Source organism: Erythranthe guttata, chromosome 5 (assembly GCF_056151865.1).
Source record: "Erythranthe guttata isolate IM_541 chromosome 5, IM_541, whole genome shotgun sequence".
Classification (NCBI taxonomy): domain Eukaryota; kingdom Viridiplantae; phylum Streptophyta; class Magnoliopsida; order Lamiales; family Phrymaceae; genus Erythranthe; species Erythranthe guttata.
The window spans coordinates 3609816-3627652 of NC_142537.1; the positions used below are offsets into that span (position 1 = coordinate 3609816).

The 17837-nt window shown below is 36.4% G+C and overlaps 3 protein-coding genes across 4 annotated transcripts; 1 reads left to right on the forward strand and 2 right to left on the reverse strand.

The window, feature by feature from the left end:
• Positions 1 to 36: 36 nt before the first annotated feature.
• LOC105960012 (myosin-1) lies at positions 37 to 8609 on the reverse strand. Its single transcript, XM_012984178.2, has 24 exons — positions 7512 to 8609; positions 6912 to 7013; positions 6689 to 6832; positions 6435 to 6585; positions 6320 to 6347; positions 5955 to 6120; positions 5771 to 5834; positions 5639 to 5652; positions 5456 to 5540; positions 4881 to 4984; positions 4628 to 4766; positions 4373 to 4491; positions 4136 to 4288; positions 3964 to 4053; positions 3773 to 3850; positions 3500 to 3658; positions 3093 to 3299; positions 2791 to 2996; positions 2570 to 2705; positions 2090 to 2219; positions 1783 to 1929; positions 1231 to 1298; positions 600 to 1125; positions 37 to 509 (listed from the first exon to the last, which is right to left on the reverse strand). The coding sequence occupies exons 1-24, from the start codon at positions 7806 to 7808 to the stop codon at positions 385 to 387; spliced, it is 3438 nt and encodes a 1145-aa protein (XP_012839632.2). The 5' UTR covers positions 7809 to 8609; the 3' UTR covers positions 37 to 384.
• A 2195-nt stretch (positions 8610 to 10804) lies between these two features.
• On the forward strand, positions 10805 to 13014 carry LOC105960013 (glyceraldehyde-3-phosphate dehydrogenase A, chloroplastic). The gene is made up of 5 exons (XM_012984179.2): positions 10805 to 10837; positions 10937 to 11065; positions 11153 to 11454; positions 11547 to 11791; positions 12368 to 13014. The coding sequence occupies exons 1-5, from the start codon at positions 10808 to 10810 to the stop codon at positions 12868 to 12870; spliced, it is 1209 nt and encodes a 402-aa protein (XP_012839633.2). The 5' UTR covers positions 10805 to 10807; the 3' UTR covers positions 12871 to 13014.
• LOC105960014 (phosphotyrosyl phosphatase activator (PTPA) family protein) lies at positions 12913 to 16312 on the reverse strand. Of its 2 annotated transcripts, none has more exons than XM_012984181.2 (3): positions 15571 to 16312; positions 14392 to 14887; positions 12913 to 13492 (listed from the first exon to the last, which is right to left on the reverse strand). In XM_012984181.2, exons 1-3 carry the CDS (start codon positions 16223 to 16225, stop codon positions 13483 to 13485), a joined length of 1161 nt encoding a protein of 386 aa, XP_012839635.2. In that variant the 5' UTR covers positions 16226 to 16312; the 3' UTR covers positions 12913 to 13482. The 2 variants fall into 2 exon arrangements, with proteins under 2 accessions (XP_012839635.2, XP_088674748.1); XM_088818622.1 differs by lacking the exon at positions 12913 to 13492 and adding an exon at positions 13792 to 14008.
• Between the last annotated feature and the right edge of the window lie 1525 nt (positions 16313 to 17837).

The window sequence follows — 17837 nt, forward strand, 5'->3', positions numbered from 1 at the left end:
AATTCTATGAATTGAACCAATTACATGCAAAACGAATTGAACCAAATTTTTTTGCTCTGAAAAACAATGATGCAGCTGTAACTTTACAAAACTATTTTCAACTCAGGCAAAGCCCGAAAAAGAAAGCAAAAAAACAGACAATACCGTCGTTAAACACACTCGTTTTTCGACTCCACGCAATATTTTTACTTAGGCAATGCCACAAGGCACAAAATGCTAACCGCCTTCTGCTAAAACACTTAAAATTCACAAACCAATTCAATATACTACTACAAGAATTTACCTGTTTTGCAATAATAATCGGTACTTGAACTTTATATATACTTTCCGGTGATTTTTTTTTTTTTTTTTTTTCGGATTTCTCGTAAGATTTTAATTAGAAACTCAGCCCATCCTTGTGCTGTTCCTCCTGCCCCACCATTTCTTTCTCGTCGGCTCTTCTTCATTTCCAAGCTTATGTAGAATCACCTTCGTTTCCCTAAGCCTTGCTCCATAATCTTTCTTCCAACCTAAGTCGAATTACAGAACCACTAATTAATTAATAATTACTCCTTTAAATTATTATATATTAAAAAGAGAATCTTTCTTGCAATAATTACCTTCAAACATCTGTTTCAACCTGCGAAGCTCGCTATCCGGATCCAAACCCGCCTCGACCTGACCCGATTTCACTTCCACAAGGAACTTGGCATCGTCACCGAAAACTTGACTCCTCTGCTCAAACTCCTCAGCCAATCGTCCGATGACACCTGTACCAGCGCTCGTGGACGATCTCACACCGTTGATTTCGTGGGCTTTAGTCTCCCAGATAGTTGACTCTTGATCGTCGTTTTCGTTGACCGATGCGTCCGAGTTTCTCTGGGAGTAGTCGCTTTCAAAAGCGAGGCTCTTTTTAGCTATTGACAGGCTGGATTGGAGTGACCTCATTTGCTTCTGCCACACTTGCTCCATTGAATTCATTTTGAGCTCGTATTCTGACCAGCGGTTCTCGTATTGTTGGAGGCGTTGGCTGAGGATTTCGTTTTCTTCTTCTTTTTCTCTTAGGGTAGCTTCTGCTCTCAGAACTCGTCTTTGTAGTTCGGCCAGGAATGTTGACTTTACGAGCACCTCTTCTGGCTCGGTGCCCTGCTTTGTGTGTGCGCGAGAGAGAGAGATGTTATTCAATCCAAAATACCATGAGAGAGAGAGAGAGAGAGAGAGAGAGAGAGAGAGAGAGGGGCTAACTCTTACCTTTCTTTCCCCAAATTGCAGCAATCCTATGTCCCCCGAGCATCTTCTAACCAACCAGCCACGAATAACTGAAAAAAGCGAAAAAAAAAAGGTGGGCAAGATGAATTTATCAATACCACTTTCACCTATAAATACGAAAGCTCAATCACTTCATGGATTTTGAAATGAGAAGAAACGAAAATGCAAAAGCAAATGAAGAAATAATAATTTGAAAATCTCTAGTAGGATTGTTTCCTAAAGAAAATAGCGAGGGAATCGATTTTGTGGAAAATCATTTTCTTTTAACCAGCAGACGTGTTTGTTGAGGTTCTGCCTTGGAGGTGAACTACTCCATAATTAATCGTATTTTAGAGACGGAAATAAATTGGAAGTGAAGAAAGATAGAAAACTTGCTAGCGTTTTACAGGTAGTTTTCCTCACCTTTTTTTTTAAGAAAATGTCATTCCCTTGCGAACTAAGCAGTTTATTTGATGTAGGATATAAGTAATAATGAATGGATATAAAGCTTTATCCAAGTTCCATCTGTTACAGAAGAATATAAATTATGGATACCTGATTGTATAGCAGTTGATGCCTCGTTTAATCTTCTGAATTTATTCCTGCAAATCCTGGCTTTTATTCGTTTCTGAATATGTATAGCAGCTCTATGCCTCTTCAATAAGATGGAATACTCTTTTCTAGTCTTTTCCCCACGAAAAACTGCATCGAAAAGTTTTTTATGACTCAGCAATATTAATAAAATTAAAAAAAAATACATATATGTATATATATATATATATATATATATATATATATATATATATATATATATATATATATATATATATATATATGAATTACGTGTTCGATAAAGACTTACATGACTGAAGAGTGACAATCCCTCTTTTTATCTCTTTCAAACGGCATCGAGCTTGATGACCTCGAAAGTAACTTTGCAAGCGCAATATACCATGGAGAGTACGGTTTCTAGTATCTTCGAGTACTCCAATCTGCATTAATTTAGAATTTTGACAAAATGATTATTAAAATGATTAATTTAGATTAAAAAAAAAAAAAAACATTTTCAGCTAAAGACTCTTTGAAAGCTTCGATCATTGGCTTTCATATAATTATTTGCAACGTAGTACTTCTTATACTTAAAAAGTCTTACTTTGGATTACTTGTGCAAAACAAAGTATACAAACGTTTTTTATGCGCAAATTAACAAATAAACGTAATCCCACGCTATAGCTAGAAAGAAAAACGGAGTTGCTAAATACACAGACATTGTTTTCGCCTGATTTATTTATTCGCTCGATTAACAGATGAAGAGAAAAGGGAGAGTAGAAATTATACTCACCTGTCCTGTACGAAAGAACAACTTTGTATAGCCGACTTGATACATCTCCGGTAAAATATTGAACTGATGAAGAATCGCTACTGAAACACTGAGTGGATCCTGTGAGGCAACGTGATCCAATAGAAGAAATCCATACCTGATGAACGAAGCAAGTCAAATGCCAGTCAATTGAGATATATGATATGATATCCGTGGAATTATTTAAAATAAAAAACATTAACCTTTTGGCAAACTTTTGATGCGTCATTCTTGTAGGAAAACCGGATCTTGATATTCGAACAACTTCTAAGACTCCACAGCACCGTAATTGTTGCAGCACAAGTTCTTGACTGTAGCTACCAGGTGACTGAGTGTTGTTCGGCTTTATACAGCGTATGAAATGCGGTGTTGTGTTTTCGAGGCGTTTCATTAATTGGAACAGTTGGCCCTAAACCAAACAACAATTATTTAATACTAAGAAACAACAACAAAAAAAATTGTCATTATGTTTGTTCGAAAAAAATGACGATTAAATTAATTGTACCTTGAATTTTGTTGTGACGCTTAATTTTTGCGAATTCGCTCCACCGGATTTATATAGTGCACCCACTACTGGCTTTTCGGATTGAGTAAGCATAGTGGAGGCAAAAGCTTGAGGAAGGGGGCATGTGCAAGAAGACAAAAGTTGGATGGAATCTAAATGAAGTAAATCCCGATTCTTTTCGAGAAATCCAGTTGTGTCGTATGTAACCTGAGATGGGAAACAAACGTTTAAATAAATAAGTAAAAAACCACTCTTGATCCAGTTTATATTGAACACTGTACAACCCCTAAAAGCACAGTTTAAATGAAATAAGCAATGATAAAAAAATTGTCTATCCGCTTTTCTTTTCGTTTTTTTTTTTTTTGTTTAAATTATAAGATAAGGGAATATGCGAGTAAAATGAATACCTCTCCTGCAAAATGGGATACGGTAAAAGCTTTCCCTCTTTCTCCTCTAAAACAAGGATTGGAGTTCAAATGTTGCTTGAGCTTATTGGCAAAGCTCAAATCCGTGCCATTTGGAAAGGTAGATTCCTCGTCAAGCAACGATTGTAAACCTAATGGTTTCTGCTCAAAGATAAAACAATTAAGCGTCCACCCAATAAAAAAAATGAACGTTAGGAGTCAACTGAATGCAGTTCATTTGTCATTAGCAATGTCAAGAAAGTTGAGTTATTGTACCTTCTCGAAGAGATTAAGACAATCTTGATTGTCTTCAAAGTCAACCTTTGTCCAGTCAATGCCGTCTTGAATGTATTCCTGGAGAAGGCAAAACATTAGAGCTTTAAAAAAAAGTGATGATACATATTTATAACAATCATCTTTACGAGAAATTATGAACATTAAATAAAGCGGGGATATGAATTAGTCACCTCTTGCTCCAATTTGAACAAGTGACGATTGAAGTGTTGTTGTAATCGTTCATTGGCGTAGTTAATGCAGAACTGCTCAAAACTGTTCCTCTGAAGAAAAGAAATAAAACGAGATAAGCACAAATGCAGAAGCCAAAAATGAATATAAGACAAAGTTTGCAGAAATACAAACCTCAAACGATTCAAAACCGTAAATATCAAGAATACTAATGGATCTTCCGGTGCGGATTTTGCCAACTGCTAATGATTTATTAATTCGTTCGACTAGCCAGTCAAATAAACAAGAATAAATCGATTTAGCCAAAGCATCTCTCGTATCAATTGCCTGAAAATATTATTTAAAAAAAATTACTCATTTTGTCACATATATAGTTTACAAATCCGAAAGACATAAGTAGCAATATCTAACCTGAGGCAGGGTAAGTTTTTGAACAATTGTATCATTTCCTACTCTCATTTTTCGAGTCGATAAAGCTAGCTTTAGTTCCTCAATGTTGCACTCAATCAGAGTGGCAACGTTGAATAGACCTGGAAACAAGATACAATTTCTTTTATATGTATGTAAGCAAATAGTGGGATTATTTAATATATTTATCCACTTTACAATCATCACTGAAATTAAAAAAAAATACAAAACCACATTTAAATTAAAAAATACACTCACCTTCATCCACCACTGGTTCGACGTGATTTTCACTATCGATCACTGTAAATGAGACATTTCCGAGCCACAGAACTGCAGCTAACATTGCAAATACGGAATCTTGGGATTCTTTTGCAACATGGACAATATTCAGAGCTTCCTAAATTTACGAAGAAGATTAATAATAGCTAAGCTTAGTTAAGTTTCGCAATATAAGAACATACAAAATGATTAAGGTTGAATAATGGTGATTTTAATCCGTAAGTATGAATACCGTTACTACACGAAACTGTTCTGCATCGTCAACACCAGAAACTGTAAAGCAGTTACTTTGGCTCAAATACTTGAACTCGTCTGCATTCCTTAAGTTCAATTTTTCTGCGTAAAAAATACGTAGAAAACAACCGATTATCAGCAGATATTTTGATGGATTTATAATATATATATATATATATATGTATATATATATATATGTATGTATATATATATATATATATATATATATATATATATATATATATATATATATATATATATATATATGTATATATATATATGTATGTATATATATATATATATGTATATATATATATATATGTATGTATATATATATACATATATATATATACATGTATATATATATGTATATATATATAGAGATGTATATATATACATGTATATATATATATAGATGTATATATATATATATGTATATATATATATATATGTATATATATATATATATATATATATATGCATACATACATATATATATATATACATACATATATAGATACATACATATATATATATATATATATATACAACAAAAATATTGTAATATTATACCTCTAAGAAGAGGTGGAGCTCCAGCACAAAGCTGATAAAAGATATGATATGACCTTTCTCCTGCTGAACTTTGAACAACTCTCGACTGTTTAAAAAAGAGAAGAAAAACAAAAAAAATCCTGAATTGAGTCGTTGAATCAAAAGCAAATGATGTTAATGTAGTAGAAGTAGATCGAGAAATACCTTCTCTAGTAAGACTACAGGAGCATCGGATGAGAAAACACAAAAATAAATAACTCGAAGTCAGTCTTCGTATTTCCATAATTGTATACATTAATTTGAAATCGAGATCTTTAAATATGGATGATATCTTACAAGTTTGAATACTGGCACCCGATATTTTTCCAGTTTCACTAAAGTGAATTTCAATCAGCTTTCCCTGCAGGTAAAAAAAAAAAAAAAAGAATCGAGCTATTCACTTTCACATGCAGGCTGTGTTTGATTTCTCATGCAAGCAAACCAAGAAGATGAATCGAGCTATAGAAGCCAAGCAACTTACAAAGCGACTCGAGTTGTCGTTTCTTAATGTTTTGGCATTACCAAAGGCTTCCAAAATGGGATTCGTTTTCAGTATCTCGTACTCAATTCCACTGCCACCTCCCAAGGCAGCCAAATATTGCATTGCTATTTTTGCCGTCTCGGTTTTTCCAGCTCCACTTTCTCCACTGGACAAAGCAAAAGCAATCAAATCTCACACTTTGTCAAACTGAATAGAACTTTTCTTTCTTTTTTTAATAAAGTATATCGGCTCAGATAAATAAAGTTTGGCTGCTAAATAATGCAGTGCGACGAAATTCGCAGCAAATACTTAAACGAGCAAGCAGCGAAAAGAATATAAAAATTCAAGATAAGTGCTTAACTAACCTTATAATGATGGATTGATTCACTTCATCTGTGGATGAAAAAAACCAAATCACTCAGTTGAATTATTGCCAGAAAAGGACTTAGTTGCTGATTGCAATTAAGTTTAACTAATTACCTCGGATCATTTCACGCATGGCTGCATCAGTGATGGCATACACATGTGGGCTCGCCATGGATTTGCACTTATAAGCATCAATATAATCATCGCCATATAACGAGACTTTTTTAAAGGGATTAACGGCAACCAAAACAGGGCCCGCTTTGGTCTGAAATTGAACGGGCAAAGTGAGAAAAATCGTGCACGACGAAAATTCAATAGAAACATAATTTTTTTAAAGACGAATTTCAACACGAAGGTGGTAAACTTACGTAAATCATATCCTGATTGTACCTATACTGGAGATTGTACAATACTGAAGGTTCGTTTAAGTAACTTAGTTGCATGAGATCATCCACGCCATCGAGTATATCGGGATTTGAAGGAACCAGAGATTCCATATTCACTTTCAAAACCTACACAATATAAAAATGGTTAGAAAAGGCGAAACAACTTCTTTAGAAAAAAATATCGGAAACCAAATTTTACGCTTACTTTTTCGTCGGCCAAAGATATTAAAGACTCATTTCCAGAAGTTTGAAGAATAGTCGCCAGCTCCCAATTACCATCAGGAAGTTGAAACCATGACTGAAGCTTCTAAAAAAGATAAACTTAAACAGTTAAATGATAATATCGAAGATAATTACATGATATTCTACTAGTTAAAGGGTATAATCTGAAGCTACTATCAGATAAACTAACGAGTTTTATAGTGCATATATGGTTCACGGAATCATTTCACTCATTAAAGTGCGATGTAATACAAGGATTTCATAATACTAATTTTTTATATTAATGCATGTTATGATGCAATAACGTAAGACAACACTCCGTTTTTTCATGTTTCTTCTACACAGTCTGCCCCAGAAGATATTTATTATCTCACTTAAACGTTATCCACAAACGGTAATGCTATCGAACTCCAAATATCCTCTTTCTTTTTATCTCCAAATTGAAATTTTCTAGTGACCATTTTTTTCTTTCCTCATAGGATTCAGTTAACAGGTTCGACACGACGGACTTGTGAGAATTTCTGAGCGCTCGGTGCTTGACTAATAAAATAATGGAACAAAAAAAACATGGCAAGGATTATACCTTCTTTGTAGTGTAAGGGGTGGTGTCGCTCCACTTAGAGTCGACATTGGATCGTTTAATCGACCGCGTAGGAGTATTCTTAGCCGGCATATCCAAATTATAATAAGGCGATTCATCATTTTCCAAACCAATATCACTCCTTCCTTCAGCAGAATCACTTGATAACTCAACACTATCCAATACATTATCAGATAAATTCATCCTATTATTCCCGGAAGAACCCACAAACCGTAAATCCACGGGCAACGATTTGATCGACTGAAGGGAAGGCGAGCCCTTAACTTTCTTCTGCGACATTTTCTTATCTTTTCTTTTTTTGCTTCAATAAATGAATCAAACAAACAGAAATATAATTGGATCAAAAGTGGATCTTTCTTTTTTCTTCCTTTAAAAAGGAAATCGAACTTTAGCTCGACGGACCCGCAGAATTAGCTGCCGAACTCAGTGGAATGTACCATACTAAAACTATTACCAAACATCAACAAGTGACTGACTCTTCACACCGTTCACAAATCACAATCATAAACCCCACTTGGCAGCTATTCCCAACCCAAAAAAACCTAATTACATTAACAATTACTTCCTTGTAAATTGAGGGGGGAAACTAAAAAAATAAATAATATCATAAAATTAACCAAATCAGCAGCGCATTTAATTACTCGAAATAAATACTAAAAATGCGTTATCAAAATTTCGAAATTAATTTCGAAATTTCAAACAATGCTGCTGATGCTTCAACAGATCTCTCAACTTGGGGGAAGAAAAAAAATTAATTAATTTTCTCAGAAAATAAAGTAGCAGGCCCCGCGGTGGTGGATCAAATTGTCGTGAAAAGGGGCAGCAAATTTGACAATTGGATGATAATGAAGTGGAAAATTAATTATTTTTTTTAAATTATGAAGTAATGTAAGAGAACGCAGACAACTTCAATTCAAACAGCGATGAAATCAAACACTGGCGGAACTCGAGAGAAGAAGAAGAAGAAGAAGAAAATTGGGCGGGATAATTGGTTCATGCGGTGAAGAAAGCAGAGATTAAATCCGACAACAAAATGTGATTAATCAAATTGTCTGTGAAGAAAGCAGAAGAAAAAGCAGTGTGTAGTAGCTTTTGCTTTGCTTTGGGCAAATATGCAGTGGGCACAGATGGGGGTGGGTGGGGGTGGGGGTGGGGGGTGGGGGGGTGTTGTGTAGCTATAACCTCCATTTGATTTTTTTCAAATTTTGGGCACCAAAGGAATTTTGAAACAATTTTTTTTTTTTTCTTTTTTTTTTTAAAGATTGCATTTTTATTGTTTTGAATGAATTGGACTCATATTCATTGTGAATATTGACCTTAAAGAATCACATCATATTATCTTCTACTTTTTATTACTTACTTGGCAAATGTATGTAAATGAAATAAATACTTTATTATCATCTTTTAAGTATTAACTATTTACTTTTATGATGAATATAGTTCAAATTGTTGATACAAAGGATATTATGTAGTCTTAGAAACGTTAGGTATTTATAATAATGGGGAAATTTGCTAAATATCTTCGGGCAGTAGTATAATTTCCTTTCAGATCAGCACAGTAGGAATTTGGCAATTTATTAAAAGTTCTCTATTCTTCGGTGTCGCATTCATCCGTTTAACAACTGCACTCCGTTTGATCCGTCCAACCTCGTCGTACTTCGTCAAATTTGATATATCCCTTCCCCTGCCACTGCCATCGTCGAAGCTCTATCACACAATCACACACATGCACATACATTACACACCTACATACACATATGCGATTTTGGTTACTCTTCTTCCCCTCCGATGTAACCCAATAATCATAAAAAGGAAAAAAATATGAAAATTTATTTGGTGATGGCAGATGCTAATATTGGTGGTGATGCGGACACCAGATATTTAAGTTTTTTTTTATTCACTTTTTTTTAATTAAGCTATGCAAATAAGTTTTCAAAATTGTCTAATTAACTTGAACTTCATTGTCTTCACTAAATTACAAACTAAAATCACTTTATCCTTCAAATTCTTCTTTCAAAATAACATTTTCCAACACATTTTAGACATGATTTGACTTGCTACAGTACAAATTGTCTCCTCTCAAAACACAAACAAACTTTATTTTATTTTCAAATTCTTCTCCCAAAACATCTTTCTCCAGAATAAAATGGAAATAGAAGCCCAAAAGCTTACCAAACATAGCCTATGTTTTTTGCTAATCTTTTACATGAACTATGTAAATAAGTTTTTTTCGTTTATCTGTGTAAGTTGTTGTTGTAATAGTGGTGGTGGTGGTGGTGATGGTGGATTATAAACATAAAAAGGGAGAAAAAAAAATGTTTCTAAAGGCTTGTGCAAATACCACCTTAATAAAAATAAATTAGAATAAATTACAACCTCCTCTGAGGTATAGTCAAATTACGAAAAAACTTCTCATGTTTGGGTAATTACTACCACCCCTTAACTATAAAGTAATTACAACCACCCCTTAACTATAAAGTAATTACAACCACCCCTTAACTATAAAGTAATTACAACCACATTTAACTATAAATCTTCTTACAAGTCCACCCTTGCGGTTTCAAATTTAGTGAAATCTTCTAGATTATATGGAATAATCCCAATTTTGAACCCGTTTTATTCCATTCGAGCTCCACATTTTGAAACAAGATGATCATAACATGTGTTTTTTTGGCTTGTATATATCAGATCATGGTGCATCATAAACTGTATTTTTACACAAAACGAATACGAACTAGAGAACATTCCACGAAATCTAGATGGTTATATTAAATTTGACACCACAAGGATGGATGTGTAAGAAGATTCATAGGTTGAGGAGGTCGATGTAATTATCTAAACAAGAGGAATTTTTTCGTAAATTGACCATACATCAAGGGTGGTTGTAATTTACGCTATTTATAAAATATTACCTTTAATTTTTTTTAATATCGGGGGCCAACCACCTCGGCCCCCAATAGGTCCGCCACTGTTCGGAACGGTTCAAAATGGTTCGATTTTTTTTGTTTTCGGGTTTTTCGCATTGATATGAAAATCTATAATGAAAATATATCTAAATAAATAGGAAAAAAATGAAAGAAAAAAAAAATGCTGACACACAGAAACAGTGTGACAAGGAGAAGCACAACCATACAAATGAGAGAGAGAGGCTAACATATGATCCAAAATCTGATCCATTCCCCCTCCAAAATAATCAACACCATAAACAATTTCTACCCCCATTACCCCTTTTATTCCTATATCTCTCCCACTGTTTTTTTCCACCATTGCTCTACACCATGGCTTATGCTGCTCTTTCCTCTCTGCAGGTGTGTGTGTGTATCTGTGTATCTATATGTCTGTGTGTATGTATGTATGTATGTATGTATAACTAATAATGGTGGTGTGTTTGTGTGTTCACGGTGCAGGTGGGCTGCAGCAAAGGATTCTCAGAGTTTAGTGGGCTTCGCAGCTCGTCTTCTTCTGCTCTTCCATTCGGCAAGAGAGCCAACAGCAATGCAGACTTCGTTTCTTTTGTTTCTTTCCAGACCTCTCTTGTAAGTCTTCATATATATATATATATATACATGTGTGTGTGTGTCAAGAATGTTTATTTATATATGCTCTTATCTCTGTATGTATAGGTTGGGGGAGAGAAGAACCAGAAGGTAGTGGTGGAGGCGAAGCTAAAAGTGGCGATCAACGGATTCGGGAGAATCGGGAGGAACTTCTTGAGGTGCTGGCACGGAAGGAAGGACTCCCCACTCGATGTGATCGCCATCAACGACACCGGCGGCGTCAAGCAAGCGGCCCACCTCCTTAAATACGACTCCACCCTCGGCATCTTCGACGCCGTCGTCAAACCCGTCGGCACCGACGCCATCTCCGTCGACGGCAAGATCATCCAAGTCGTCTCCGACCGCAACCCCTCCAACCTCCCTTGGGGGTAAAAATAGAACAAGAGAGCTATGCACATTGCATTATATAGTAACTTAATTGTGTTTTACGATTTTTTATTTTTTTTTTACGATTTTGAAGGGATATGGGGATTGATCTTGTGATCGAGGGTACGGGAGTGTTTGTGGACAGAGACGGGGCCGGGAAGCATATTCAAGCCGGGGCGAAGAAGGTGCTCATCACCGCTCCCGGAAAGGGCGACATCCCCACGTACGTCGTCGGTGTCAATGCCGATGCTTACACACACGCCGACGACATCATTAGCAACGCCTCCTGCACCACCAACTGTCTTGCCCCTTTCGTCAAAGTCCTCGACCAAAAATTCGGTAAAATTTTGCTACTGAAATGTTAAATGTCATTTTAATTTTACTAGTAGCGTTTTGACTTTGAATGTATTTTGACTTTGGCAAAATTCAAAACACATAAATTGTACTCCTTTGAGTTAGCTTTCTAATCCAACTTAAATCAGCTAGATTGGATGTCGGGTGAAACAATTATACTTGAAGGAGTTACGTTTTGAATTTCAGATAATTCTGAACATTAAGGCAATGTTTGGAAGCGTTTTGGATCTTATTTTGATTTCATTTTGAGGAAGTTACATTTTGAATTTCAGATAATTCTGAACATTAAGTTATTGACGGTGTTCAATGATTCGTGCATATGTTTCTCACACGACATCCAACCCTAGTGATTCAAGTTGGATTAAAAAGTTTAAGTGAAAGAACTACAGATTGTGTATTTTGAGTTGTGCCAAATTCAGACTCGAAAATGGTCTGAATCACGATTGAAATTGGAATGATATATTTTTAAATTGAAACGACACTTATCAAACCCTATTAGTTATTTTTCGAGTAGTATAGTATCACGGGATGAGACTAATATATTGAATGTGGTATATATAGGGATCATTAAGGGAACCATGACCACCACACACTCGTACACCGGGGACCAGAGGCTCCTGGACGCCAGCCACCGCGACCTGAGGCGTGCTCGGGCGGCGGCACTCAACATCGTGCCCACATCGACCGGCGCGGCCAAGGCGGTGGCGCTCGTCCTCCCCCAGCTCAAGGGTAAGCTCAACGGTATCGCTCTGCGTGTGCCCACGCCCAACGTCTCGGTGGTCGACCTCGTCGTCCAGGTCGAGAAGAAGACGTTCGCCGAGGAGGTGAACGCCGCCTTCAGGGAGGCTGCAGACAACGAGCTCAGCGGGATCTTGGCCGTGTGCGACGAGCCCCTCGTGTCAGTGGACTTCAGGTGCAGCGACGTCTCGTCGACCGTCGACTCGTCATTGACCATGGTCATGGGCGACGACATGGTGAAGGTCATCGCTTGGTACGACAACGAGTGGGGTTACTCACAGAGGGTTGTTGATCTTGCTGACATTGTTGCTAACAACTGGAAGTGATGAGAACCAACTCCCTTTTTTTCTCCTCTCTCTCTCTCTCTCTCTCTCTCTCTCTCTCTATCTATGTTGCTTACTATATTGTGTTTGTAGATTCTTCTTTCCTTTGGGAATTATTGCAATGAGAAAGCAAACATTTTTTTCCAAGATTTGTTATATTAAATAATCAAGAGGGTTGTTAATAAGAGCTTTTTGTTGAGCCAACCAAATTGTCAATCCTGCAACATGTGTTTTGTTTTGTTTTGACTAAGGTTGCAAGGGATGTTCCGTATCGACCTAGGTTTCGAATTTCACGAAATAACATCAATAGACTAAAAATGGTCCTCACGCATTTAAAGATCTATAGATACGTATCGTAATTGCGGTTGTATAGAAGATGAAGCCTCGTCTTGGGAAAGGGCGAATACATAACTTCGTAAGCCTTGCGATAGTTTTTGAGTTCTTGACAGTAAGCTTCTAATAGCTATCTTCTTACCAAATTATGGCTACAATGTTGTACTAATAAGTTAAGCATTACGAACGAAGAAAAATGAGAGAAATAATAGTAATTTTAAGTTTCGTACGGAATCACATACAGTCCATAGATGAATTCAGAAACGATCTGCCTCCGACCTTTCAATCCACCCTGCACAAGGAAAATAGGATGAAAACATGAACTAATGAGCAACATTAATTTTCGGAGAAAATGAAAGAGAACGTCTCAGACAAATACTAATGTTGTAATAATCGAGAGAAATCCAATCCCGTTGCAGTTTTATCCAAGAAATCATATGCAACAAGCGAACTAAAAATAGTTGACTAGTTCTAGCAAATAGCAGACAACTCTCAAGTGGCATTATTTGTGATCATTATGCGTAAAACTAATATGTGTGATGGAATGTATACAGTTAAGAAACAAACATTTAAATTTCAATAACAACGGCCTTTGGCAGAAGCCTTTAACATGTACAATATAGTTATGATTCGACGATTTTCAAAAATGTGAGGGACCAAAAAATCCGTACAGAATGTACATATCCTTTTCAGAAACCACTACATAACTTCCAAGAAACTTTTGTGAGTTATGCGCCGATTTTAGCCGAAAGAAAGTCCATTTCAGGTAAAATTGATGATATCTTTACACTTTAATTTGAGCCAAGTGCTTCATCGCATAGGACATAAGAAACCATGTAAGGTAGCAATAAACGAAAAATCACAAAATTAAGAGAAAACGAAACAGGACAGGAGAAAATCGGCATAGAAAATCTGGTTCAAGTCAACGAGCATAAAACTCCACTTAACCAATTATATACTATGAAGGCTTCGTTTGGAAATGATACAACATGTCGATTCAACAGAACTGTGAACTATTCCCACTCTTTATCTTTCATGGATAAGTTTCAGAACAAGAGAAAATCAAGAAAGTAAACAAACGAGCAGAAGAAGAGTAATGAAACAGCAAAAGGGAAAGAGAAAGAAAAAATGAATCACAGCATAATAATCAACTTATTGAACTATAAGAGAAGTTAAAGAGATGCTGCGTACCATTTGATAATCGAGCCAAACAGAAAATGCTGCATGATAGGAACCTTCTCCATAACTTCTACTCTATACATTTTCAATAGCCCACTGTTCACCTTATTCCAATTCGGAACACCGCTGATGTCATCCAACATAGGCGAATGCTCAGCAAACAAACCCTTCTTCACCTTCTTCACGAAAGCAATACACGTGAGATACAAATATTCGTTTGAGAAATTCTCCAAAATATCCTCATTATGAATGGATTTCGGCTTCATATACTTGTGGTCGATCAATTGCGACGACCCGAATACGTACGGCAAGAAATGGTAGTCGTCGAGTCCCCACACACCGTGGGACCCTGCGGGCTCCAAGGAGTAAGTTAGCTGTAATTTTCTCATCAAGTCTAAGTACTTGACAAACACTCTTGACACCAAGGCTTGGTAATCCTCTTCTCTCACAATATCCAATCTTGCTAGGCAATACAACCACGCCGCAAAATTCGTCTCGTGCCCTGTACCTATACGATGAGAGGAACCGAAAGAAAAAGATCATTGAATTGATTTTTTATGTTATCTCGCCTTTTCCAACAGTCAACTAGAGAAAAAATAGCATCAACATCGGCAAAAATACAACAAAAAACAGCGATGTATTAAATCAATACATCACATAGTGATTTAAAATGAGACGAATGAAAATGTAAGATATACGACTTGAACAAAAAGAATGACTCGGTGCCGGATAAGGGATCAAGCTACAAATGCTAACATGCCGGTTACCAGCTAAACGATTTAACCGTTCATATTTTAATAAGATCCATCTGTTTTCTTTCATTTATCTATTCAATTATTTCGACAGAAATCACGGGGATATTGTGCCAAAATCCCACAAAGAAACCAATTAATTTAAACTATAACTTATGCATCTTGTGGCAAAATCCCATAAACAAGTCAATTTATTGATTCAGTTATTCAAACAAGCCTGTGATTTCTAGTGCCGATTTCCATAACCGCGTCTCGTTTTCAGGTGCATTATCTTCATCGGCAATATCCTACTAACGAAACTGCCAACACTACACAATACAATCATTTCTTTACGCACATCAATCTTCATAGATAATATCCTACTCAAAAAACAGTCACCCAATACATAATATAAACACCGCCCCATATATAAACCGAGAAATAAATAGTGTTCGTGTACCGTAATCAATGCGGGAGGAGTTCCCAAAGCTATCAGTGAAATAGGGCACAAGCTCCACGGCGGCGTCACGGAGATGAGGCGGCAGCAGCATCAGCATAAACCCCTCGGCATCGGCGCTCATGCGCTCGTGCCACACGCGGTACGAAACGTTGCCGTACCGAGCAGACTGCGGCGCCGGAGGAATTTCGTCAACGCAGTCAACCAGCTTCTGGAGAATCGACAGTAGGGTTTCGGCCGCGGGGGACATGTGGCAGGGGTACGAGATCTTGCGCGATTTCATGGATTCCGATAAGGAGACGACGAAGCCGAGGAAGTTGCGGAAGGAAGGGGAGGAGTGGAACCGTGCGACGTCGTCTTGGGACCGGATTTTTTTGCAAGGGGCGGTGAATTGGTGCGGCGGAGTGATGAGTTCAACTTTCTCCGATTGGGGAACGGGTGTTCGGATAATCGTCTCTTTGATGTTGGCCGGTGGTGTGGGGAGGTTCACGGCGGGGAAGCGGATTGGGATGTAGGATGGGGTGGATGAGGGCGGCGGTGGAGTTGGGGCACACGTTGGGCCGCCGCACTTTGCGCAGGATGACGGCGGAGGTGGGAATTGCGGCGAGTGATCTTCGTGGCAGCGGCGGCGGTGGTCGTCGTCTTGCGGTGGTTCCATTTTTTTTTCTCTCTCTAGATTGGGAGTGCAAAATTGAATTGCAGAAGACGGACTGTGATTTACGAACTCTGCCTATTACAAGGAGACGACACGTGTCCATTTAATATGGTGGGGTGCTATTTATTGGGGTAATTTGAGGAAGACCCTTACAACTATTTTTATTATAGTTAAGGACATCATTTTATTTTGTTTACATTTTTGTGTCACGGAAAAGTTTATCGCATTCTCAAACATTGCATTCATGAGTTTGTAGGGCGTGCGTGGGAGATTTAGCTCAAATAGAAATATAAAACTGAGAACTTTAATCGGATTCGAAATAAGTGCATTTTCTTACAACTCTGATTCATAGCTTTGATTGGGATTTTTCATCCTTTTTATTTAATTGTAAAGAAAATTTTCGATTGGGATTAGATTCTGTCGATTTTAATAGTCTAATATATACATTGGCCTTGTGTAATAATTATTTTTATAATTCATAAAAAAGAAAATCTATAATACTGCTAACTCTATTACAATTTTTCAAAATTTTCAGCTTCATTTTGTTTGTTCTTTAAATTTGCATGGTCAGTTTCTCACAGCCAGTTATGCAGCCGAACACATTCTTCGTATCTGCAAAAATCACGATAATTTGCTTATAATATGAAATATTTTAAGAAGATGTCGATTAAGAGAAGTAAAATTATATGAATCGAGCGAAATTAAAGAACAAGGAGAGAGTGAAATTATACCATTGCCAAATTTTGCGCATTTGTTAATTGCACACCCAAGATTTTGATAGTACATTTTTTGTGACACGCTCTCGTTAAAAAGATAGCACTTAACCAAACATTGCAATGCACATGGAATTACGGATTCGAATATCACGCACAAAACTATGCATTCCGCGTAGCAAATTGGAAAAGGGGTTGCCGATACGCTTCCTGTAAATATTAGGGTCGAAAGTATAAATATCACAAGTATTGGGGCACTATCATGCTTCATGGGTGTATGTAAACTCTCTATCACTCTTATTTTTTTTCGTTATTCAACTTTCCTCCCCTTTGTTTTTTTGTTAATACTCCAAGACACCCTTGGAGAAAAGGCTATGGATTAGCATTCCACAAAGTGGTAGCTTTTATAGCTCATTCAAATTATGTAATTATGTAAATAGATTTAGTGAAAATTTTCCAAATTAATATTTGGGTATGTTGATGGGATAAGAAGAACAGTTAACACTAAATAATATGGAAAAGTCAAGGTAATCATACTTTTCTAATATATATTAAATGAATCTCGTCAAAAATATATATATTTAATTACATATCAAATTATATTCTCTTAAAATTTAGAGATTAAAAAAAGTAAACTATTGTGTACATACTTATATGTGCACGAGCCAAGATTCTTCATATTAGAAATTTTAATACTAAATGATAAATTTCACGTACAATTAAGTTTTTTTGTTTGAGGTTGACTCAAATTTATATCAGAAACATGTCAAATGAAAGGTCCGACTTTTTTGTAGTCAAAATAAAAAAACCATTATTTTTGAAAATAAAATAAAGGGTTAGTTACACTTTACACCCTAATATATACCATTTGTAACAGTTACATCCTGAATTATTATTTGTAA

Excerpts from the sequence above, each read along its gene's own strand:
- LOC105960012 (XM_012984178.2), bottom strand. The coding sequence starts at position 7,808 with ATGTCGCAGAAGAAAGTTAAGGGCTCGCCTTCCCTTCAGTCGATCAAA. Across the intron at positions 2,220-2,569 it reads TGTTCTTTCGTACAGGACAG|ATTGGAGTACTCGAAGATAC; the intron begins GTGAGTATAATT and ends AAATTAATGCAG. Across the intron at positions 1,126-1,230 it reads TGCAATTTGGGGAAAGAAAG|GGCACCGAGCCAGAAGAGGT; the intron begins GTAAGAGTTAGC and ends CACACAAAGCAG.
- LOC105960013 (XM_012984179.2), top strand. The coding sequence starts at position 10,808 with ATGGCTTATGCTGCTCTTTCCTCTCTGCAG. Across the intron at positions 10,838-10,936 it reads CTGCTCTTTCCTCTCTGCAG|GTGGGCTGCAGCAAAGGATT; the intron begins GTGTGTGTGTGT and ends TTCACGGTGCAG. Across the intron at positions 11,066-11,152 it reads TTTCTTTCCAGACCTCTCTT|GTTGGGGGAGAGAAGAACCA; the intron begins GTAAGTCTTCAT and ends CTGTATGTATAG.
- LOC105960014 (XM_088818622.1), bottom strand. The coding sequence starts at position 16,225 with ATGGAACCACCGCAAGACGACGACCACCGCCGCCGCTGCCACGAAGAT. Across the intron at positions 14,888-15,570 it reads CTCCTCCCGCATTGATTACG|GTACAGGGCACGAGACGAAT; the intron begins GTACACGAACAC and ends CTCATCGTATAG. Across the intron at positions 14,009-14,391 it reads TTTGGCTCGATTATCAAATG|CACTTGGCTCAAATTAAAGT; the intron begins GTACGCAGCATC and ends TATGCGATGAAG.